The sequence below is a fragment of the Dipodomys merriami genome, unplaced genomic scaffold (assembly GCF_024711535.1).
Source record: "Dipodomys merriami isolate MVZ:Mamm:240054 unplaced genomic scaffold, mDipMer1.0.p SCAF_1, whole genome shotgun sequence".
Classification (NCBI taxonomy): Eukaryota; Metazoa; Chordata; class Mammalia; order Rodentia; family Heteromyidae; genus Dipodomys; species Dipodomys merriami.
The window spans coordinates 145,108,659-145,132,732 of NW_027202270.1; the positions used below are offsets into that span (position 1 = coordinate 145,108,659).

Sequence of the window (24,074 nt, forward strand, 5' to 3'; positions counted from 1 at the left end):
TAATGTTAGTTTTGAAACTGAGAGATTAAAACTTGGGAGATGTTGTCATAATTTGGTATTCAATTAAGCATAGTATGGGAAAATGCCAACAATACAGCTGGTATGGTAGTTCATTCCTGTCATCCAGCACTGAAGAGGCTAAGGTAGAGAATCAAAAATTGAAACGAGGCTGATCACTGGTAGCTCATACATATAATCCTAAGCAACTCAGGAGGTTGAGATCTGAGGATCACGGTTCGAGGCCAGCCCAAGGAGGAAAGTCTGTGAGACTCTTATCTCCAATTAACTACCAGAAAACCGGAAGTGGCACTGTGGCTGAAGTGGTAAAGCACTCACCTTGAGCTGAAGAACTCAGGGACAGCACCCAGGCCCAGAGTTCAAGTCTCACAACCAATAACAAAAAAAAAAAAACAAACCGAGATTTGGATGGGGTCTACATAGAAAGACCTCCATCCCCCAACCATGAAAATCAAAGATCTTATTAATTTTGTTTTTCTTCCTTCTCCTTAGTCTGGTTTTGAACTTGTCATTTTCTGGCCTCAGCCCCAGTGGTATTTGGGATTCTTTCCCTCCCTGCCTACCTTTTTCCCTGTCCTCCTCCCTTTCCTGCCTCTTCCCTTCCTCCCCTTCCTGCCTCCCTCTTTGCCTTCTTTTGTCTCCTGCTTTCTCTTCTCTCCTTCCCAATTGTGCATTTATCTTTGTAAAAAAACCTATCCTCTCTTGTATCTTTTCTGCAATTTCTGGAGGGACTGAAATAGCAATGTGCATTTAATATGCTACTCCTAGTTTTCATTGTTCTGAGATTGTGTCATTTGTTATATATTATGCTTTTATATGAAAAATTTATTCGTTAGCTATCCTGTTTCCTTTAACATATTTACCTCTGTTAATGCCACATTCATTTATTATTGTTTCCTTATGCCTGTCTATTATGTTTGTAATGTTTTTATGATATTTAGGTTTGAGCTCAGGGTCTTATACTTGCTAGGCAGATGCTCTACCATCTCTTTTCTCTCTCTTTTTTTTTCCTTTTTCCTTCCTATTTTTCCCTTTCATTCTTTCCCTTCTTTCCTTTTACTTATTTTTCAGGGCACAGTTTTACTATGGGCCTTATATGACCCTATGCCGCCCACATAGCTGAGGTTACAGTTAGAAACCACCATACTCAACTGTGGGTTGAAATGGAAGTCTTGCTAATTTTTTTTTTTTTTTTTTTTTTTTTTTTACTTGTGCTGGCCTTGAATTTTGATCCTCCTAATCTCCACCTCCTGGGATTATAAGAGTGTGCCATCACTCATGACATTTTATGGTTGTAATTTTATGTTTAATTCTTTATAAGATGTTAGTTTTGGGATACTTAAACTATATGACTACATTGGAATAATTAAGGTTAGTAAATTAAAACATTTTTAGTAATGCTGGATTTATCTCACATTGCCTTTGGAAGTCTTAGGTCCAAATGTTGGAACATTGTTATCACACAATGACCACATTATATTCTCTTTTCTAAATGAAGACTGAAGTTGCTGAAGATCCTCAACAAGTTTCAACTCTTCATCTCCAGCTGGGATTACCACTGGTGTTTATTGTCAGTCAACAGGCTACATATGAAGCTGACAGGAGAACCGCTGAGTGGGTTGCGTGGCGTCTCCTGGGGAAAGCGGGAGTGCTGCTCTTGCTAAGGTACATTGTACATTGAATATTCAGTACAACTAGCAAAGCATGAATTGTGTGTGTGTGTGTGTGTGTGTGTGTGTGTGTGTGTGTGAGTGCTGCTCTTGCTAAGGTACATTGTACATTGAATATTCAGTACAACTAGCAAAGCATGAATTGTGTGTGTGTGTGTGTGTGTGTGTGTGTACATTGAATATTCAGTACAACTAGCAAAGCATGAATTTTGTGTGTGTGTGTGTGTGTGTGTGTGTGTGTGTGTACATTGAATATTCAGTACAACTAGCAAAGCATGAATTGTGTGTGTGTGTGTGTGTGTGTGTGTGTGTGTGTGTGTGTGTGTGTGTGTGTGTGTGTGTGTGTGTGTGTGTGTGTGTGTGTGTGTTTATCCCAGTCTTGGGACTTGAACTCAAGGCCTGAGTCCTGTATCTGAGCTTTCTTGCTTAACAGTAGTGCTCTATCACTTAAGCCACAGCTCCATTTCTGGTTTTTTGGTGGTTAACTGAACATAAGAGTTTCATGAACTTTCCTGATCAGGCTGGCTTTCAACTGCGATCCTCAGATTTTAGCCTCCTGAGTAGCTACTGGCACCCGAGTATAATTTTCTATTTCTAATGTGGCCATTTAGTCATATAAACTCAACTCTTTAATTGATCCAAGTGTTGTTAGAAGTAATTGGTGAGCTCAATTAATTATAAGCTCAATTGAAGTTAAAATAGGCATGTTGACTCATGCCTGCAATTCTAGCTATTTCTGAGGTAGATACTAGGACTGTGGTTTGAGGGTAGTCCCAGCAAAAATGAACGAAACCCTGTTGTAAGCAACAGGCTAGACATGGTTGTTTGTATCTGTAATCTTGGCTATTAGAAAGCATAGGTAATTACAGTTTGAGGCTAACCCCAGGAAAAAACTGGAGAGTTGTCTGAAATATAATGAAAGCAAAAAGGGCGGGGGGCATGGTGGTAGAGTACCCACTTAGCAAGTTCAGGGTCCTTGAATTCAAATCCCAATATTACCACCACCAAAAACAAAAAACAAAAAAAAGGAAATGAGAAAATTTGTTTTGTATTTACATGTGAATTTTCTAAAACACATCATTGTAATGCTCTGTATTTATGTAAACATTGTGTTTTAGTAAGAACTTAGTTTTGTTTAGATTGACATTAGTTTTCACATTAGCATAACATGTTTATTTCCATTTTTAAAAAGGGATTCTTTGGAGGTGAGCATTCCTCAGCATGCTAACGTGGTCTTCAGAAAGGCAGCAAAGGTCAGTCCTCAACTGTCATGTGGCCCCTTCTTTAAGGGAAACCAGCATGTGTGGGCTCAAGTGATGTGTGTCATAGAAAATCTGTGAATTGCAAATATAGTTGCTAATAATATTTTAATTTGTTGTCTGTCTCTTGCGCTGTGTGCATAATGTTTACTTAGGTAATAGTTTCTTAAAGAAAATCAAGATTTTGCTATATATCCTCCAATTAACCCTACCCTTAGATTATACTTCATGACTTTCTCTTGAGAGACAATACCTGTCTTTGTGGGAAGTTTGAGCATCACTGATCCTTTGCTTTGACAAAATTTCTGGAAGTGAAATTTGTCAAAAGAAACAGGAATTTGTGTGTGTGTGTGTTTCCCCTCATTTTATTTTATTTATGTTTTTATTGTTATTATAAAGGTGATTTACAGAGGGGTTACAATGACGTAAGTCAAGTAAAGAGTACATTTCTTTTTTGGAGGATGTCACCCCTTCCTTTGCTCTCTCCTAATTTTTCTCTCCTGTCCCCACCCACAAGTTGTACAGTTCATTTTCTTTCTTTCTTTCTCTCTCTTTTTCTTTCTTCTTTCTTTCTTTCTTTCTTTCTTTCTTTCTTTCTTTCTTTCTTTCTTTCTTTCTTTCTTTCTTTCTTTCTCTCTCTCTCTCTCTCTTTCTTTCTCTCTCACTCTCTCTCTCTCTTTTTTAATTTTTGGTGGTTGTGGGGCTTGGACTCTGGGCCTGGGTGCTGTCCCTCAGCTCTTCAGTACAAGGCTAGTGTGCTACCACTAGAGCAAGCCACAGTGCCACTTCTGACCTTTTCTGCTTGTGTAGTACTGAGGAATTGAACCCAGGGCCTCATGGGAGGCAAGCACTCTACCATTGTGCCACCTTCCCTGCCCTGTACAGTTCTTTTGCAACATAGCAACTAGTAAGTACTACTGAGGCATTTGTTGGAAATGGGAAGTTTTAAGTCTTTGTAACTATTTTGTTAAATTGCTTTACTAAAAAGTTCAGCTAGGTCTCTCTGTTGACAGGTTTTCTGTCAAAGATAAGCTTATCTGCAAGTTTCTTTGGTAAATTCATTGTCAGTCCTGGGATTGTGTACTCATCCTTTCTGCTCCCTTTGTTGTACCCCACCAGGCAAAGGGTTTGTTTAAAGATCTTTAAATGGTAGTATTGGTTATACAGCTACAGTATATGCTTAATCACTGTATTACAGACCTTATAACGTAATATTAAAGTTAAAAAACATTTCTGGAAGCATCATGTTAATTCTTCAAATACGTGTTTCTCTGTGGCAGTGAACAGCATTAAACAATGTTAGAAGTATCTTCCATACAATCATCCTGTCTAGTTTAAACCCTACTTTGTAAAGTGAGAATAGTAATGCCTACTTTGAAGAATTATTACACTATGTTAAATGATGAGATTTAAAGAGCTGACTAAGCACAGAGTCCAGCATTGTTAATACTAATAAGTATCAATGCATATTCATGCCTGCATTGTATCAGGCACAGTTCTAGGTTCTGAGATAGGCCATGAAAGCAGTGCTTTTCCTTGTGGGGCTACTATACTTGTAGTAAGAGACATTAAAATCAAATGTTAAGGGCTGGGAAGGTGGTTCAGTGGTAGAGCTTGCCTTGCATGCATGAGGCCCTGGGTTCAATTCCTCAGCACCAAAAGAAAAAGCAGGAAGTGGCGCTGTGGCTCAAGTGGTAGAGCACTAGCCTTGAGTTGAAGAGCTGAGGGATAGCGCCCAGGCCCAGAGTTCAGGCCCCACGACTGGACCCTCCCCCCTCCCCCCCAAAAAAACAACAAATGTTAAAGTTGGGTGCCAGTGACTCATGCTTGTAATCCTAGCTACTGAAGAAGCTGAGATCTGAAGATTGTGGTTTCCTGCCCAGGCAAGAAAGTCTGTGAGACTCTTATCTCCAATTAACCACAAACGCACGCACACAACCAGAAGTTGAGCTGTGGCTCAAGTGGTAGAACACTAGCCTTGAGCACAAAAGCTTTGGAACAGCACCCAGGCCCTGAATTCAAGACTCAGGACCAGCAACAAAACAAAACAAAAATCAAAACTATAAGTTTGTGAAAGCCATTTTATTCTGTTTTTAAACATTTTGTCATGAAAAAAGCCCTCAGTGATGCCAAAAAATAGAAATACAAGTAACTATATATATCCACCACCAGATTCAGCAATAGACATTTTATCCTATAACTTCATCTGGTTTTTCTGATATGATAACATTTTATGTATAAATACATCTCTGAATACTACATTTGTACTCTATATATCTATGTATCACCATCTTACTATCACAATTAAAGTTATATTTAATAATGTAATAATATATCCATAATTTAATAACTTAATTTCAAAGTTAGTCCATACTGAAATTTTCTCATCTTAAAATTATTTTTATAGGGCTGGGAAAGTGGCTCAGTGGTAGAGCGCTTGCCTTGCATGCCAGAGGCCCTGGGTTCGATTCCTCAGCACCACATAAGCAAAAAGAAAAAAGCCGGAAGTGGCGCTGTGGCTCAAGTAGTAGAGCGCTAGCCTTGAGCTGAAGAGCTGAGGGACAGCGCCCAGGCCCAGAGGTCAGGCCCCATGACCGGACCCAAAAAAAAAAATTATTTTTATAACCTTTGCAAACCAAATTCCAGTGAAGAATTAGAAATTGTATCTGGTATGGTTTCAAAGTCTCTTAGTATCTTAAATTTCCCCATCCTTTTCTTGTGTGACATGACTTTTTGGATAAAAGTGGCTTGTTTTTCCAAATTATGAATTTTTCAGTTTCCTTTTGCTTTTGTCTACCTTATTTCTTGGTTGTCTTATACTTTCTTCCCATTAGATTTTAAGGTTGATTAGCTCCTTTGGACACTTTGGGTAAGAATATGTCACAGTGAGGCTAACCTTCATTATATTCCATCCTCTCCTAATGTGATGGTACTTGTTTTACAGTGACTCATATGAGATGGTACCATTCTTTCTCTTCACTGTCAGAGACACATTTCCCCTTTTCCAGTTAGCAAATTGGCTATAGGTGGAAATATATATATATATATATATATATATAATATGTATATGCATATATCTCACAAGAAACCCCAGTAGTGATCCACCAGAATGGTTAAAGTAACAATCCCAAGTATTGACAAGGATGTGAAAATCCAAGATTTTCATATACTGCTATTAGGAGTGCAGATTGGCATGATGAAAACTGACGAAACACTTTATAGTGCTATCCAAGCTGAAATTCTCTGTATTGTGCAGACCCATATTTGCCTTCTTAGGTATGTGCCCAACAGAAGTGTGTGTGCATGTCCACCAGACATGTGATCTCCACAGCAGTATTATTTATGGTAGTCCCAGACTGTCCACAGACATAGAATGTCCATGAACATAGAACATGAATAGATTAGAGTAATGCGCTGTGACAACTACTCTGCTGAAAAAACCTGCTTTTATATGTTAGCAGCATGGATCAAGCACTGTTTGGTAAAAAGAACCACAAAAAGGATATAGTTTATGCTTGCATAGTTTCATTATATAAATTCACTAATCAGCAGAATTTATAGAGAGTGATTATTCTTCAGCTGATTGGGCTTCTACAAGAAATTATGATATATTAGATGGCTTATAGAAAACAGAATTTTATTATTTCTCACAGTGTATAGTGAGAATGCATTTGTGGTTCCCAGATGGTACCCTCTCTCTGTGCCCTCATAGGACAGGGAGAGGAGTTCTCTGAAGATTCTGATGGACTTAATTCCATCCCTCTGCCTTCATAACCTAAGCACCTTTCACAGGACTCAACTCCTACTCCATTGCTGGTGCTTAACTTTGAGCCTAGGCATTTTGAGGGGACAAAAAATATTCAAACCATAGTGGTCATGAATGGCAGAGTAGTGATTATCTTTAGGGGAGAAATGTAACAAAGAGGGACAAATTGAGGCCATTGGCTTTGCTGAAATTGCTCACCTCTTACCAGATATGTAAAATTTTTGTCTTGTTTTCTGCAGGATTCTTACACTTAGTAAAAATTTACATACAAAATTTTTATATTATACTTGGAACAAATTCAGCTCCATTTATTTTGACTCCTTCATCTCTCAAATCCATTACATTTCTGCAGGAATAAAAAAAAAACCTACGTAGGAAAGATGCTTCTATGCAAAGTCAAGGTCACTAATTCATTCCATAAAAGATCTCTCCCACATTTAACTTCCCTATTGAAAAGATGTCTTATATCTGCAAGGAAAAGAATTCGAAGGATGTGAGCACTTTTCAAAGCTCTGCTGATGTCACCTGAAGCAGTGATTACCCAAATTTATCCTTATAACTTGTTGCCTAGATTGTAAGCTCTCTGAGGGCAGGTGTGTCTCCTGCACAAATTTATAATCCTCTACAGCAGCTTGCTGTGTTTTGTACTTGTACACACCTAATAAATTTATTATTTGTTAAAAAAACCTGCTTGCTTTGAATAAAACATTTAAAAGATATATATGCAATATTGAAGAAAAAGCATTTGAAGCTTTATTTACTAACATAACCAAATGGTTTAAATTTCATGTTTTTAAAAAGTCATAGTAGAGCATTAGTGAAAGAAACCTTAATAGAATAATTTTGATCTAAGTGGAATAAAATGTGGTGTTCTTAAAATGCCTAGAAATGGAGAGTAATTTTATGTTTATAGATAACAGGAAATTCAACTTCGGAGAATCATTGTTTTAGATGAAGATTTTTTTTTTATTCTGTGGAATATCAAATGTGATCAGTCTATTGACGGTAGTATAGCCATAGATCTGGGATTATCAAAGTAACATTTTGATTAGCTCAATTTGCAGCAAATCTATCTGTTCAATTTTATCTTGAGGTAGGGCTTGCTCTGATATGTCAAATGTTTCACAGGTTTCAGTTGTGACCAGAAGCAAGTGACATTTTCCATTCCTTTTTTTGTGTTTATATAAACATTCTGGATGCTTTTTTGATAGTAATTTGGTGTTTGCTTCCTTTTTTTAAAAAGTGAAGTTCAAAGGTGTAGTTTCAGTGTCAAAAAATGAAAACATCATTTTTTGCTAAAATTTTAGTAAGTTGTAACAAATTAATATATTTCTAGGATGTTCCAGTGGAATATTTAGTTTTACATGATGTTGATTCAATAGTTTCCCATGTGGAAAATAAAATATATGTTGAACAAGTACAAGAAGATGAAGATGATGATGTGGAAGACCTAGATCTGGGTAAGTTACAGTGCTCACTACCCTACTTCCTGCCTAACACCTGTAAAGTCAGTGAAATTTCCAGTGGATTACCTTTCTCATTCATTGTATTAACATCAAAGCCTGTGAAGAAAACTGGAGAAATTAATTTTTTTTAAAACTGAGATCATTTAGCTCTACATTTATTTTTGTTTAATTTACATAGCAAATGTAGTTCTTAAGAGATTACACATTGTCTGAGTTAATTTTAATCATATTCATCAAATTAATTAGTTTTAAAAAATTATTGTAAAGGTGATATAGAGGAGTTACAGTTACATAAGTCAGATAATGAGTATATTTCCTTTGGACAGTGTCACCCCTCCCTCATTCTCTCCCAGTTTTTCCCCTCCTGACTTCTCTCCCCATCAAGTGGTAGAGTTCATTACCAGCATAGTGTCTAGTGGGTTTCACTGCTGAATTGGTTCACCCCTTGTCCTATGGTTTCTATGTTTTCCCTTCCCCTCCCCAAATCAGATAAGCTTATATACAAGACAAAGGATAAAGAAATTAAAAAAAAAACAGCGAATAAACAGGGAATAAACCAAAGAAAAAAGGAAAGAAGAAAAGAAAAAAAGGAACCACAAACAGTACAATAAAAAACTTACTACTTCCATTTCATGGAGTTCATTCTGATAAGCATATGATCATATGCACATAGCTATTGAGACCTTGTGATCCTCTCCTAAGAAAATCCTCATCACCATGTGAATGTTTAGACTGTTGTTTGAAAGGTGTAAGGAGGCTATATTGTATTTAGTATGTATGTATTTTTTTGTTTTTGATGCTGGGTGTGAACTCGGGGCCTTAGCTTGCTAGGCAGGTGCTCTACCACTTGAGTCTCACCTCTATCCCAAAGATATACGTTCATTGTTACATATCACCCTTCTAGCATCTGATACCTCTATCTTTAAAAACAATTTTTATATTATCTTTAAGTAATTATACAAAGAAGTTGCCATTCAACAAAGAAGTTTATGAATACAATATATCTTCATCACTGCTATCCCATTCAATATCTTTTAACCAGTCTAATCCATGTTTAAAAATTCCATTTAGAAGCCATAGGATATTTTTTATTACTCCTTTATATTTATTACTAGGAGATAAAATTGTAATAAATGTTACGGTGTCTGTAGTTGGGAGTCTGATCATTAACAGTATAGAGTCAATTTTGGTAACATTTTAGTATTTCTTTTTTAACAGTTCTGTTTTTATAAGTCTTCTGTTGGTGCTTATAGAAGTATTTATTCTCTAATTCTCAAGGCTTTTCCACACTCATGACTTTGATTATTATCCTGTGAGTTAACTGATGTTCCCTTCATTTTATAGATGTTACATTTGTTTTTTCAGTTATGTGATCTGTCCAAGGTCACACTAATGGTGTGTGGTGGAGGTTGGATTAGACCTGAACTCATCTGGACTAGAATTGTAACATGAGCTTCTTTATTATCATTATCATCCCAAATGTGTCTTTCATAACATAACATTTACAAACTGTAAATGCTCATTTCCATTTCTTTCTGCTTCCATAGTCTGTTACTATCTCCATCAAAGATCATGTCTTGTTCATTTTTATGTCCCATTTAATGAGTTCTTTAATCTTTTATATAGTGTCATTATCGTGAGCCCCAAGAAGGAAGCAATTTACACATTCTTTTCATGAGGTCCATCTATTATTATGATCAAGATTATAAATTTAATAAGAACCTTAACCATTATCAGTAGTCAGTTTTCTGTTTGAGCTGAGCCCTAGCTCTTTTGTGGCCTGCAAAGGTTAGAATTTTTGTGATCCTGGCAGGATTTCTTCTCCAATACTTTAGTATTACATTGGCAGATCTGAGTTCTGGCTTCTTGTTCCTTGCTGTGTTCTTGTTATGGTTTATATGCTCCAACCCTCTCGGGGACTTGTCTTGGTTTGTTTAATAAGATTTCTGTCCTCAGCAGGAGCTGCCTGTTGAAGATTCCTGTGTTCATGCTTTCTGACTAAGTGGCTTTAGTTTGTTCTCTCTTTTGACCATCTTTTGCCTTCTCTTTTAACTGTCTACCTGACTTCTTCCCTCAACCTGATTCTAGTATATCCTTTACAGATTTGCTTTTTTTTTTTCCATTTTAGCTTCCCATTGTCTGTAATAGATATTGGCCCTTAGTAATGCATGATTTTATGTCTGTATATGTAATCTTCTCTCTCCCTTTTGTGTCATTTCTATTACACAGGAAAGCTAGAATCTTTTCTTGATTACCTGCTGATAATGCTTTAGATTGTCTAATCTAAATTTTTCTGTTACAGTCTCTCACCCGTACTGTTTATCTTCCTTCATAGACTGATGAGTTTATCAGTATATATTAATTCATTTATTCATCAGTTTATTGTCTGGCTTTTCCATTGATCAAAGCTCCATGTGATCAAGGACAATGTCTTACCCTAGTGTTTACCAAAGTGCTTGATAAATAGTAAAAGTTAACACTGTACTATGAGTATTTTTGGGTGCTTTCAGGATTTGAAATAGTGATTAGAAACAAATAGCAATATTTATATTATTTGTAGAACAAAATCAGTAACTACTTCTGGAATTGACTAAAATTTATAATCTCTGGATCAGAAAGCATCAGAGTCATTTAGAGAGGAAGCCAGGCAACAGCAGAGTTTTCCAAATATCATACATTTTATTTAGATAGTGTCAATTGAAAAGTTTTTTTTTTTTTTTTGGGTCCGGTCATTGGGCCTGAACTCTGGGCCTGGGCGCTGTCCCTCAGCTCTTCAGCTCAAGGCTAGCGCTCTACCACTTGAGCCACAGTGCCACTTCCGGCTTTTTTCTTTTTGCTTATGTGGTGCTGAGGAATCAAACCCAGGGCCTTGAGCATGCAAGGCAAGAGCTCTACCACTCAGCCACCTTCCCAGCCCCAGTTGAAAAGTTTTTAAAAAAATAAAATGCCAAATTTTCATATGCTTGCTTATGAGAAGAGTTGTAGTTGTATCTTGTTTTTTTTTTTTTGTCCACTGTGGGGCTTGAACTCTGGGCCTGGGTGCTGTCCCTGAGCTTTTCAGCTCAAGGCAAGTGCTCTACTACTTGAGCTTGAGGGCCACTTCCATTTTCTGGTGGTTTATTGGAGATAAGAGTCTCATGAACTTTACTGCCTGGGCTGGCTTTGAACCACGATCCTCAGATCTCAGCCTCCTGAGTAGCTAGGATTACAGGCATGAACTACTGGCACCTGGGTAAAGTAACATATTTTTTTAAACATTTAGATGTTCAAGATGATGAAGTGGAAGAAACTGTCTTCAGAGATAGGAAGAGACAATTACCTTTGGAACTAACAGTGGAACTAACAGAAGAGACCTTTAATGAGACAGTAATGGCCTCTGACAGCTTAGTGCTCTTCTATGCTGGTTGTGAGTATAAGCCTTTAGAGACACCATATTATGTGTTATGACAGAGTAGACATCATTTATTTTAGCATTCTATGTATTTACATTTTAAAATGACAGCCTTTACATGTTCTAAGTAGATTGCACGCATTGAAGCACTAACTTTCAGACTGTATACATTTCTATATATGTAATTTACAAATTAAAGGTTAATGTTTAATCTAGGTATCCTGACTCAAGCTAATCATTTTCAGTGTATTATCAGTTCTTATAGATTCCTAAGGGAATACAATATTTATATTAAAAATAGCCATTCAATTATATTACTTTTAGCTTAAGTATAAAAATTAACTGTATTTTGAACCCTTTATAGTGATTGGATAATAGTGAGCCTCTGTTAGGATATTTCTTATTTGGAAATAAAAATTTGGAAAATCTCAAAAAGCTGTGTGTTTGTTCATGGATGCTTTGGAGATATGTGTTCTACTGTCTGCTGAATCTTTTATTTTAATGCAGGGCATGCAGTATCCATGGCATTTCTCCAATCCTATGTTGATGTGGCAGCTAAATTGAAAGGTATTATTCTGTGGGACGCATTATTATTTTCCTGATTCTGAGATCTATTTTTTTCAAAACTACCATTATAAACATATAGAAAATTACATAAAATTTCAGGTCATTTGTGTCTTTGTGATTAAATTAATAAACCAAGACTATTAAGAATTCTCTGAGACAGTTAGATCTCATGGGACAACACTTTGTGGAAACAAGAGCCCATTTATTAAAGATTTGTGACTACACAGTTAATCCACTAACTTTTTGGATTAAATTCAGTCATGTAACAAGCATTTGTCTAGTGTTTACTCTGCCTGTTACTACTAAACACTGTAAGCAAAAATTTGACACAAGGCCGGGCGCTGGTGGCGCACGCCAGTAATCCTAGCTACTCAGGAGGCTGAGATCTGAGGATCGCAGTTCAAAGCCAGCCCGGGCAGGAGAGACTGTGAGACTCTTATCTCCAATAAACCACCAGAAAACCGGAAGTGGCGCTGTAGCTCAAGTGGTAGAGCACTCGCCTTGAGCTGAAGAGCTGAGGGATAGCGCCCAGGCCCAGAGTTCAAGCCCCATGACCGACCAAAAAAAAAAAAAAAAAAAAAAAATTGACACAAAAACTCAGTTTCATGGTTTCTTTAGTGAAAGATCAAAAATTTTAGTATCTTGAGGTTACATAGCTCCTCATGGACTAGGATTTAGGTATTTTGTGAAAACAGATCCATTGATAAGCAAATAAGAGTCCAGGGATTGGTCTTTAACTCAAAATGTCCATATCATCTTTCCAGCAAAAACACTGTCACAGGTTTAATCTTGGCTGCCCTGGGAATATTATCTACCATGTTTTTGTTTGTTTGGGGTTTTTTGTTGTTGTTATTTTGGATTAGGTTTTAAACTCAGGACTTATCTTTTCTAGGCAAGTGGCCTACCCTTGAAGCACATCTCCAGTACTTTTTGATTTAGGTTACTTTTTAGATAGAGGTGTTGATATTTGTCCTGGGTCAGCCTTCGGCTGTGATCCTAAGATCTTACTTAACCTGGATGAGAGAGGGGTGCGTGTGCATGTGTGTGTGCATGTGTATCTATGTGTGCACATACATGTGTACATGCAACCATATCTGGCTTTTTTAAAAGATGGAAATCTCACTATTTTGCCTGAGTTGGTGTTTGACTTCTTCCTTCTGGGTAGCTGGGATTACAGGCATGAGCTTAACTCCCACACTTAGTTGTCAAGTTGTATATGTTTGTAGAATAGAAAAGCAAATAACTAATTCGGGACACACATTAATCCTACCTACAGCCTTCAGGTAACTTTATGCAGTTTTTTTTAATGTGACTTAGTTGTGATTGGTCACAGGAATTCAGTTGTAGAATTTTCACTTGTGATATTATAACAGTACTCAGAAAGTTTCAGATTTTGGATCATTTCAGATTTTAATTTAATTTTTTATATTTTTATGCTTGAACTCAGGGCCTTGGCCTGAGTCTCTTGGCTTTTTCTCTCAAGGCTGGTGCCGTTCCACTTGAGACACAGCTCCACTTCTAGCTTTTTGATGGTTATTTAGAGATCAGAGTCTCATGGACTTTTCTGCCCTAGCTGGCTTTGAACTGTGATCTCGCCCTTTCAAGTAGCCAGGATTATAGGTGAGATTTCAGATTTTTAGACTAGTATTCTTAACCTGTACTATAATTTAAATTAAGAAAACATGATAGCATTTTGGATATTATTTCTACAATCTGTCTTGTATCGTGAACTCTTGGGAAAATCTATTTTTCATCTCAGCTTAAGACAATGAAGAACATCTTTTCCCCCTTAGTCACAAGGTGGCAGCAAATGTCCAAATTTTGTTCTTTCATAGTATCTGTATCAAAGACACTCTATCACATTCTTCAGGTAAGGAATTTTGTTTGTAGTCAGTGCATTGAAAAAGTATATGGGGTATAATGCTATAGGTATGTCAGACTATTAGATGACTAGATTGAAATATGAGTAAATCTTGAAACCATGTCACAGAAAAATAATAAAAATTTTAGCTGTATAACTTTTTTTCCCCCCATCTTGAGGCTTGAACTCAGGGCCTGGGCTCTGTCCCTGAGCCTCTCTGTGCTCATGGCTAGTGCTCTATCACAGCGCTACAGCGCCACTCCAATAGTTTATTGGAGATAAAGTTTCATGAACTTTCCTGCCTGGGCTGGCTTTGAACTGTGATCCTCAGACCTCAGCCTCCTGAGTAGCTAGCATTAGCTAGCATGAGCCACTGATGCCCAGCATAGCTGTATAACTTTTAATAACATGTATCAGTGTTCTTTTTCCAGTTTTAAAGATAATATTAAGGTTTTCAGCTTCATTAGGGACAAAGTAATACTGACTTTTTAGCAGTGACAAGCATGTTGCAGATGCCTTTTGAAGGGAAGCATCTGTGTCTGCAATGTCACTACATTCCCTACGTGGGTGGGACTATAACATGCCACTTTGTGTGAACAAGAATCACCAGGCACTTACAGATGACATTGTTAAAACATAGAAGAATTTTGCCAAGATGTAACTTGAGTCTGCTTTTGGAAGAAATAAGGGCTTACCTTTATATATGCTCATGTACTGGTCAAGTGTTAATGTACATTAGCATAAGAAATTCACTGTGTTTTTAAAGTATTAGAGTAAATTCCATACAGTTTTGGTATATAGCATGTATCAGGTACTATATAAAGCACAGGGGAAAAAATACACCTCAGTTATAGCTCACTAAATCTGAAGTGAAAAGTTATGCCTCTGTATGCTATCATTTTTGAAAATATGAAGGAAAAAATTCATTATTAAAAACTTGAGGTGATACCTCTTTTTCATGTGAGGTTTGAAAAGTATCTCTAGCATTATTGTAGAGAATGAATTTTGGGAAGTAGATTGTAGCCTTTGTAGTTACCCCAGAACAAATGACACTTTATTAAGAGAAATGGAACTGTAGTTGGAGAAATTTAAAACTGAAGTGGTAAAAGTGAAAAGATAATTGGAGATGAGCTGTAATTGGAGACATTTAAAACTGAAGTGGTAAAAGTACAAAGATAGTGGTTGAGTAGACCTGGAGAGATTAGGAACAGGGACACATGAAAGACAATACTTGATTTTCTGAGTTGCACTCAAGTGGCAATCTTTACCATTATCTACAGGAAGGAAGTCCTATTTCCTTTTAATTTAGTATACATTATTACAAGAGGGATCTCATTGTGACATAAGTAATTGTATTTGGTTTTAGAGACAAGAGTTTGAAGATGTTTGTATTTACAGGGATGTGAACTGGTAAGTCTATCTGAGTCTGGGCTAAAAAGTGTAAGTTTAAGACAAAATTGTTGGTGGGTTGAGAGTGTTTAAAAAGGAAGAAAGCAAGCACTTTAAACTGAGCATTGAGCAACTCTGAACTCTTAGTAGAAGAGCCTACAAAAAGGGACTGAAAAGAATAAACTAAAAAGGGTAGGTTAAAAACCAACAGAAAGAAAGGAAGATCTAGTATTGAGTTTTTCTTATTCTTTACTTTATTGATTTGTTTATCTGTGCTGTCTTTCATCTCTTACACTTGAGTATCTGTTTTTTCAGTGGACTCATTTGCCATCTTTTGGAATTTGTTAAGCTTTTTATTTGTGTTCTCGTTCTCCATGAATTCTTCCATTATTCTTTGGTTAGTTTTGTCATCTTCATGAACTATCTTGTGTATTATGTGAAGTAAGTTAGGCCCAGAGAGAAAAGGGATGCATTTTTTTTTCTAACATGTGGAAGCTAGATTGAGCTTATAAACATAAATACATTTGTAGTATGCAAATGTATACAAATGTACTAACTGAAATACAGTAGACTCAGAGGAGAAGTCAAATAGTGTAATTCCTTAGAAAGTCAAAATCAAAGCTCAGCAAAATAAAACACTAGGAAGTGAGGTCGCAAAAGGGGTAGGTAGGGTAGGGTCAAGAAGAAAGGGATCGACAATTGAAGAGAAGTGGGGCAGAATGCAGTAAAAAAAAAACAAAACAAAACAATGTATACATCCTACAAAATTAAGAAGAGTGAGGGAAGGAATGGGTAGGAGAGAGATGGGTGAGAATGTTGAAAGGGATGGCATTGATCAAGCTATCTTCTATTCATAAACTGCTTTGTTAAAAAAAGAAAAAATAAAGAAAGAGCCAGACATCCATGAATCATGCCTGTAATACTAGCTACTCAGGAGTCTGAAGTCTGAAGACCATGATTTGAAGCCAGCCCAGGCGGGAAAGTCTGTGAGACTCTTATATCCAGTTAACCACCAAAATTCTAGATGTGGAGCTGTGTCCCAAGAGGTACAGCACTAGTCTTGAGCAAAAAAGCTCAGGGACAGCGCCCAGGCCCTGAGTTTAAGCACAGGACTGGCACACACACAAAAAAGAAAAATGAATTTTAAAAAAGTTAGAGTGTTATAACACAAAAGATTAAAATCAGATAATGGACTGAGAAGAAAATGACATTCTAAGCAGAATTAATTATAACTGAAATATTAAAATGTTAATTATCATTTATAATTGTTCACTACAGGCACATCTACTATGCTTCTTACTATAATAAATTGTGCAGATTGGTCTGATACATGCACTAAGCAAAATGTTACTGAATTTCCTGTGGTAAAGATGTACAAGGAAGGAGAGAACCCAGTGTCATATGATGGTATGTTAGACACTGAAGCACTTTTAAAGTTTATCCAACTGTAAGTATTCAGCTTCACTATTATTTCTAAAGTTTGGAGCCTGGAATTTCAATTCTCTTACCTTGTTAACTGTTAACAAATTAAGAAGGATACTAGAACTGAAATCACAGAGTAAATATTGTTAAATAGGGTCTTTGCACATTTCAACACTTTTTTAATTGTATTGATTTGTGTGTGTGTGTATGGGTGATAGCCCTGGGGCTTGAACTCTGGGCAAGGGCGCTGTTCCTGAGCTTTTGTGATGAAGGCTAGCACTCTACCACTTGAGCCACAGCTCCACTTTCAGGTTTTTTTTGTAATTTAGTAGAGATAAGAGTCTTTCAGATTTTCCTTCCCGTTCTGGTTTTGAACCTCAATACTCAGATTACAGCCTCCCGAGTAGCTAGAATTATAGGCATGAGCTACTGGTGCCTGGCTTAATTAAATCGATTTTTGAAAGAATACTTTTGTCTTTATATTGGTAGATATTTATCTTGTGTATATATTTCTTGCTAAGTTTAATGTTTTTTAAGAAGCTGAAAATTACTTTTAAAAATTGATTTTGAATATAGTTGTATATTCATCCAGCAACAGGATTTCATGTCCAGTAAACATAGCCTCAATCCAAGAAGCAGAAGAATATTTAAGTGGAGAATTATATAAAGACCTGATTGCCTATTCTAATGTGTCAGTACTGGGACTGTTTAATCCAGCCATGATAACAGGTAAGTAGAGATGACCTTTAAAATTGCTTTCTTGTTGTTGTGTGTGTGTGTGTGTGTGTGTGTGTTTGTTGGACCTGGGGCTTGAACTCAGGGCCTGGTGTGTGTGTGTGTGTGTGTGTGTGTGTGTGTGTGTGTGTGTGTGTGTGTGTGTGTGTGTGTGTGTGTGTGTGTGTGTGTGTGTGTGTGTGTGTGTGTGTGTGTGTGTGTTGGACCTGGGCCTGGTGTGTGTGTGTGTGTGTGTGTGTGTGTGTGTGTTGGACCTGGGCCTGGTGTGTGTGTGTGTGTGTGTGTGTGTGTGTGTGTGTGTGTTGGACCTGGGACATTTTCTTTGAGCTATTTTGCTCAAGGCTAAGTGCTCTACCACTTTGACCCATTTTTGTGGGGTAGTTAATTGGAGATAAGAGCCTCACAGACTTTCCTGCCCAGGATGGCTTTGAACTGTGATCCTCAGATCTCAGCCTCCTGAGTAGCTAGGTACAGATGTGAGCCACCAACACCTGGCTTGAGGTTAATTTTTAAAGAGTGTCTAAGTTAATATTTTGTTTTATCTTTATAATTTTTTATCTTTATAATTTTATCTTAGTCAACGTACTTGTATACTCTTATCATTGTAGCTTTAAAAATGTTATGCCTATGTAAAGTTCAATTAAGTTAAATATATACATATACGTATATTCCAGAATATATAAATATATACATATACATATATTCCAGAATATATATAAATATATACATATTCATTTATTCCAGAATTTGTCTGCAATGTTTATGCTGTTTTCTTTATCTCTCTGCATATGGAGAATATGTTTAGTCTTTGTGTGGATTTTTAGAATATTTATGGTTTAGATTCTTAGTGAAATAATTTTGTCCTCTGTAAATTGTGCTCATTGTAAAATTGTAAATTATATATGCAACTCTTTTTCTTGTGTATGCCATTACTGGGGCTGGACTCAGGGCCTCATGTTGTTGCTTGGCTTTTTTGCTCAAAGCTGAAGTTCTACCAGCAGAGCCACACCTCCACTTCCAGCTTTTGGTGAAGTGGAGATAAGAGTCTCCTAGAGTCTTTTGACTAGGCTGGCTTTGAATGGTGATCCTCAGATAACTAGAATTACAGGCCAGAGCCACCAGTGCTCAGTTTTTCTTGCTTTTTTACTAGAATGCTGACTAATTTCCATAAAATAGTTCTTTCATTTTCTTGTCTTTATTGCCTTTCCTGTCTTCTAGGTGAATATTAGCTTCATATATATATTACCTTAATACATAAAATGTCTGCTGCTTGCTTTGTGCTTTACGGGCATTTCATATGCTTTTTTGTATATGTACAGACTATGTGTATCTTGCTTGTATCTTTGATAGGGCCAGAAACTGCCTGGTCTTAAAACTCCCTGGCTCAAGCTCTCTTCCCACTTCAGCCTCCCATGCTCCCATGTAGCTAAGGCTGCCAGTGCACTAATTCATCATTTATATACATACCCCAAATAAGGTTTATAGTAGAAAAAAATTTATATATCTTTTGGTTTAGGTAGTTATTTCCTTGTATTTGAGATCACTGTATATTTTCTGCCATATATGTAATTTTCATTTAGGAACTGAAGAATATTCCTAGTTTTGAATGTTCAAGAAAAAAAAATATGTAGCCTGAATTAGTAGGTCATCTGAAGTCTACAGCCTTACATCTTCCCATTCAATAGTTACTTAGTATTTATTTTTTTAAAAATGAAGAGACTTTCAGCAAGTATATTCAGGAATAGAGAGGCTTCTGTATGAGGAATTTATGTGAGAATACTATTTCCACTGTTACTTTTCAAAGAAGAATCAGAAAGTTTCCATTATGGTAGATAAAAGTTTATCCATTGATAAGAATTGAGCTGTTTTTCTTAGAAACAAAAGTAAACCATCAAGTCCTTTTGTAGTTGTTTGTTTTCTTATGAATCTTTCCTACTTTAGTAGGAAAAATATTTTAAGGAGTTACCAGTTTCTCATTAAAATCTATGACTTAAAATAAATAAATAAATACATACATATATAAATTTAAATCTCTGAGCTCTAAATGCTCCCAGAAGATTGACTGAGCCACCTTGGTTGGTTAGTTTGCTTTTCTTATAACCGTATTTTTTAATCTTGTGGAGAATATATATTCTTTTAAAAGAGAACCTCATGGCTACCCAGTGATGACATTGCTGACTGCTAGGGTGTAGATCTGCAGGCTCAGCATGCTTAGCCCTGTAGGTGCTTTATGGCTTACTTCTTTCATCAACATTTTCTATTTGTGCTGCTATAAATCTTTGGTGCACAGGGCTGAGCCAGCAATTGTCTTTCACTTAACAAGAATGCTTCATTTAGTATTAAGTCAGCATCTGCACTTTTCTCATTAGTCCACAGTTATTTAATTCAAACTCACTTCTTGGTTAAAAGAGTATGATTAAATCCAGGATATGCTATTATTTATGAAAACATTCTGAAATCTATAGAAATAGTAGCGTTTATTTTGGAATATATTAATACATGAGAAAAGACTGATGCACAAATAGCCAAAATTGAAAAAATAACAACTACATTACAGAAAATGAAGAAAATAAGACAAAAATTCTCATAGTTACACAGTCCTAATGTGAACAGTGTTAGAGGACTAAACTTCCCAGTCTTTTGTGCACATAGGAACTTTTCCATTTTATAATTGTGTCTGTGTGTCTGTGTGTGCGTGTGCTGGTCTAGAAGCTTAAACTCAGCGGCCTTGGTACTGTTCCTGAGCTTTTTTGCTCAATACTAGAACTCAACCACTTGAGTTACACTTCTACTTCTGGCTTTTTGGTAGTTAATTAAAGAGTTTGTTGGACTTTCTTGCGCAAGCTGGCTTCCAACCATGATCCTCATTCTCAGCCTCCTGAGTAGCTCAGAGTATAGGCATGAGCACCAGCACCAAGCTGTGCTTATTATTTTTTTTATTGAATATATGTTACATATTTTATTCCTAAGAGAATAGAAATAAAAAATGAATGTTAGACAATATGTTGGCAAGATGACTTCTTTCTTATTTTGTGATTTTTTTAATTTTTAATTTTATTTATTTTTTTGTGAACACACTGTACAGAGGGGTTACAATTACATGGGCAGGATAATGCGTACATTTCTTATCAAGCATTGCAGGCTCCTCCTTTGTTTACCCTTCACATCCCTTCCCAGCCTCCCCCCCCCCCACTTGTTATTTTTGAGATAGATTCTTGCTTCCTTGCTAGGTGTGGGCCTGAACAGTTATCCACCTATATTTAACTTCCTATCATAGGTAAAATGATAGGCACATGCCACCATGCCCTGTTTCTGCTGATAAAGAGTCTCATGAACTTTTCTGCCTAGGCCTGGTTTGTGGCAGAGATTCTACCACGAAGATAAAATCACAAGCATGTGCCACTGTGCCCAGCTGTGGGTTCAACAGTGTCTTACAGACTTTTCTCCTTGGGATTGCCTTAAAGCATGATCTATTAGTAGCCTCCCAGGTTGCTAGGATTACAGGTGTGAGCCTGACACCCAATTCAAGTTTGTGATTTTTACATAGTTGTTTCTCTTTTTAGCATACATATAGGATGCCTGTCTCCATTTACCATGCCTTACGAGTAAAATACTATCATCTATAAATCTGGTCATCAGTTGAACAGTGCACATAATAGTAAAGGTCTCAGAAATTTTTTTCTTGTCTTTGTCTCTACAGCAAAAGAATATTTCATTGAAGCAGGAAACTACCTGAAAGGACATGCCATTACTGGAATTTACTCTGAAGATGATGTTTGGATATTGTAAGTTACTGCTTTTCTAATTTTAGGAAGAAGCTAAACAGTATAATGTGTAGTTTAGGTAGCTGATTTGGGAAGAAAGAGCAGTACCATAAATAAAATTTAAATTTCCTTCTAGGAAGATCTGGGAAGTGCCATACTGTTTAGATTCTTTATTCTTTTACTTTACATTGAAGTGCCCACCGGATAATCTTGGATTTATACTTCATCTTCCTGTAAAAATTTTCCTCTTGGGGTACTATATTTCCTGAAGCTTTGGTTCTTTAGAATTGTCATGATTTTTAGAGAGTTTTACTTATTGAATATCTGCTTTTGTTTGCTGCCAAAAATATACTTTAAAAGATCAGCATCTTACAGCCACTTACGTTGCTTTGTATGTGGAAGATGGGGCTCCTATGGATTGTCCAAGATTTTCATTCCTGTAGGATGAAGAACTAGACTTCAAATTTGGAGACTGTTACTAATACACATTATATTAGGTGCAAATTGATTTATTCAGTAAGCCCAAGTAGTTTGTCTTTCTTACCTCCTGACTACAATATTCCTACTTTTGATTTCTGTGATCAAATCTCTCATCTTTGACACTGCTCTTGATGGTAAAGCTGCGCTTTATTTTGTACATTAAGTGATTTTTAAAAGCCATATACCAAACCAGAAAACATATCCATATGATAATATATGATCACTTACTATTTTCATCTCTCAATATGTATTTAATTATGGTCCACAGAATGATGCTAATACTTTTCAACGTATTTTGTTTATAATGAACTGGTTGACCAAGAGGCTTCTAGATGATCTGGCATGAGTTAAATCTTTATACATATGGCTAACCTCACTGGTAATTTCACACAAAGCATTTCCCTATTTAATTCAGAGAAATTTCTTTTAAGATTCAGTTAGCAAAAATCTTAGGAAGGCAGACTTGGGCATACATTTTGTGTTGAGGTTGCCTCATTTGAATTTGTTGTCTGCTATTTATCATTCTCTGAATCCTGTTTGTGTATAAAATGAGACATAGGAACTACTTTATAGGCATAGTCTAATATATAGCTAAGTTTCTGCCATCACTGTACTAAAAACATGTTGTGATCAATCTAAAAAGGTCAAGAGCCACTCAGTGTTCCAAAACTTGTCTAGACCTTTTCTTGATGAATTAGTTGTGCTGGGATTGGGGGTTAGAGGGATTGATATGGATTATTGTCTATTGCTATTTTTATATTGAGTTTGTCAAGGTTCCTGAATTTCCTTAGGTGGCCTCACATGGAAGACAAGTTTGTGTGGAAATTGAGTTAATTCTTTTCTTAACAGTGAGCTTTTCATTTGTTACCTCTTGCTGTGACTTGCTGGCTTATTTTTTCATGCTTTTGATGACTTCATATATTTTGTTTGTGAATTTCCCCCTGCATTTTCTATTAGCATCAGGAGATTATATTTTGACATGTTCGTATAGGCATATGTTTATCAGACTCACCCCCTATATCACTTTCCCTCCTCCCCACTTCTCAGATTAATCTCAGCAAGTTCCATTGTTCCATTTCACACATGTACATAAAGTGCTTTGGCCATGTTCACCCTCTTCCACCTACTCTGTTTACCCTATCCTCTACTGCTGGTGCTCATACTCTGGACAGGACCTGCTTTATATTCCTGTCATTCATTGTTTTTTTGTTGGCATAAGATAATTTCTCAAAGTGAACTCACCATGGAATTTCATACATGCCTACACACTACCTTAACCAGACTGATGCCTTCACTCTCACTCCTTTATTCTTATTAGTCTCTATTAGTCAACAGCTTTCAGTGAATGTAGTTTTGTTATCTTCATATATTTCAATGTTGTTTACCTAGCATTCTCTTTTCATCTTATTTTAATGCTACTTCTCCATAGGTCAAATAAATATGCTGTAACTCTCCCAGCCCTGCTGCTTGCCAGACACAAAGAAGACAAAATAGAAAGTATTCCACTAGTTGGCTCTCATGCACAAGACATAGTTCAAATAATAACAAGCGCATTACTGGAAACATTTGTGAGTATTTTTTATTTTATTTTTATTTTTTATTTTTGGGTCTGGTTGTGGGTCCTGAACTCGGGGCCTGGGCGCTGTCCCTCAGCTCTTCAGTTCAAGGCTAGCGCTCTACCACTTGAGCACAGCGCCACTTCTGGCTTTTTTCTTTTTGCTTATGTGGTGCTGAGGAATCGAACCTAGGGCCTCAGGCATGCAAGGCAAGCGCTCTACCACTGAGCCACCTTCCCAGCCCCTTGTGAGTATTTTTTGTAATGAAGCTATTTGAAATAAAAATCTAGGTCAGTTAAGAAAGAGTTGAATGAAAAATGAAAGGTGGCAGAGGGAAGCCACTTTAAGAACTAAATAGGGACAGATATATGCCAGAGATTATTGTTTGAGGATGGTCTGGTACTGTATTCAAAGGTAGTTGGTACCACTTAAGAAAAAAAAATCATTCATGTGGAAGCTAGTGTGATTCAGTGAAAAGGGAAGTTGGTAAGCAGGATGCCTACGGTCTAGTTTCAACTCTTCCCCTTCCTTAACTCCATGACTTCAGCAAGTCTCTATTAGCTGGGAATGGCTTATGTGATAGGGGTGATTTATCACCTCACAGATTAATCCAGATACTGAAGTAACAAATATGGAGGTAAAAATGGAAAATAGTAAAGACTGTGCTCTTCTATCACTGCCATTCTTCATTATAAGGACATTAGGATTGTTTGTTGATCTTTTGTTATTA

General features: G+C 36.6%; 1 protein-coding gene across 6 annotated transcripts in view; it reads left to right on the plus strand.

Annotated features, from left to right (window-relative positions):
* Nucleotides 1-24,074, plus strand: part of Txndc16 (thioredoxin domain containing 16) — a 77,017-nt gene that overhangs the window by 40,712 nt on the left and 12,231 nt on the right. For all 6 annotated transcript variants that reach the window (XM_070033289.1, XM_070033279.1, XM_070033270.1 and 3 more), the window contains 9 exons: nucleotides 1,517-1,683; nucleotides 2,881-2,941; nucleotides 8,050-8,173; nucleotides 11,442-11,585; nucleotides 12,078-12,137; nucleotides 16,666-16,834; nucleotides 17,402-17,538; nucleotides 21,245-21,329; nucleotides 23,218-23,356. In XM_070033289.1, coding sequence (XP_069889390.1) covers nucleotides 1,517-1,683; nucleotides 2,881-2,941; nucleotides 8,050-8,173; nucleotides 11,442-11,585; nucleotides 12,078-12,137; nucleotides 16,666-16,834; nucleotides 17,402-17,538; nucleotides 21,245-21,329; nucleotides 23,218-23,356 — 1,086 coding nt within the window. The remainder of the gene's footprint in view (nucleotides 1-1,516; nucleotides 1,684-2,880; nucleotides 2,942-8,049; nucleotides 8,174-11,441; nucleotides 11,586-12,077; nucleotides 12,138-16,665; nucleotides 16,835-17,401; nucleotides 17,539-21,244; nucleotides 21,330-23,217; nucleotides 23,357-24,074) is intronic.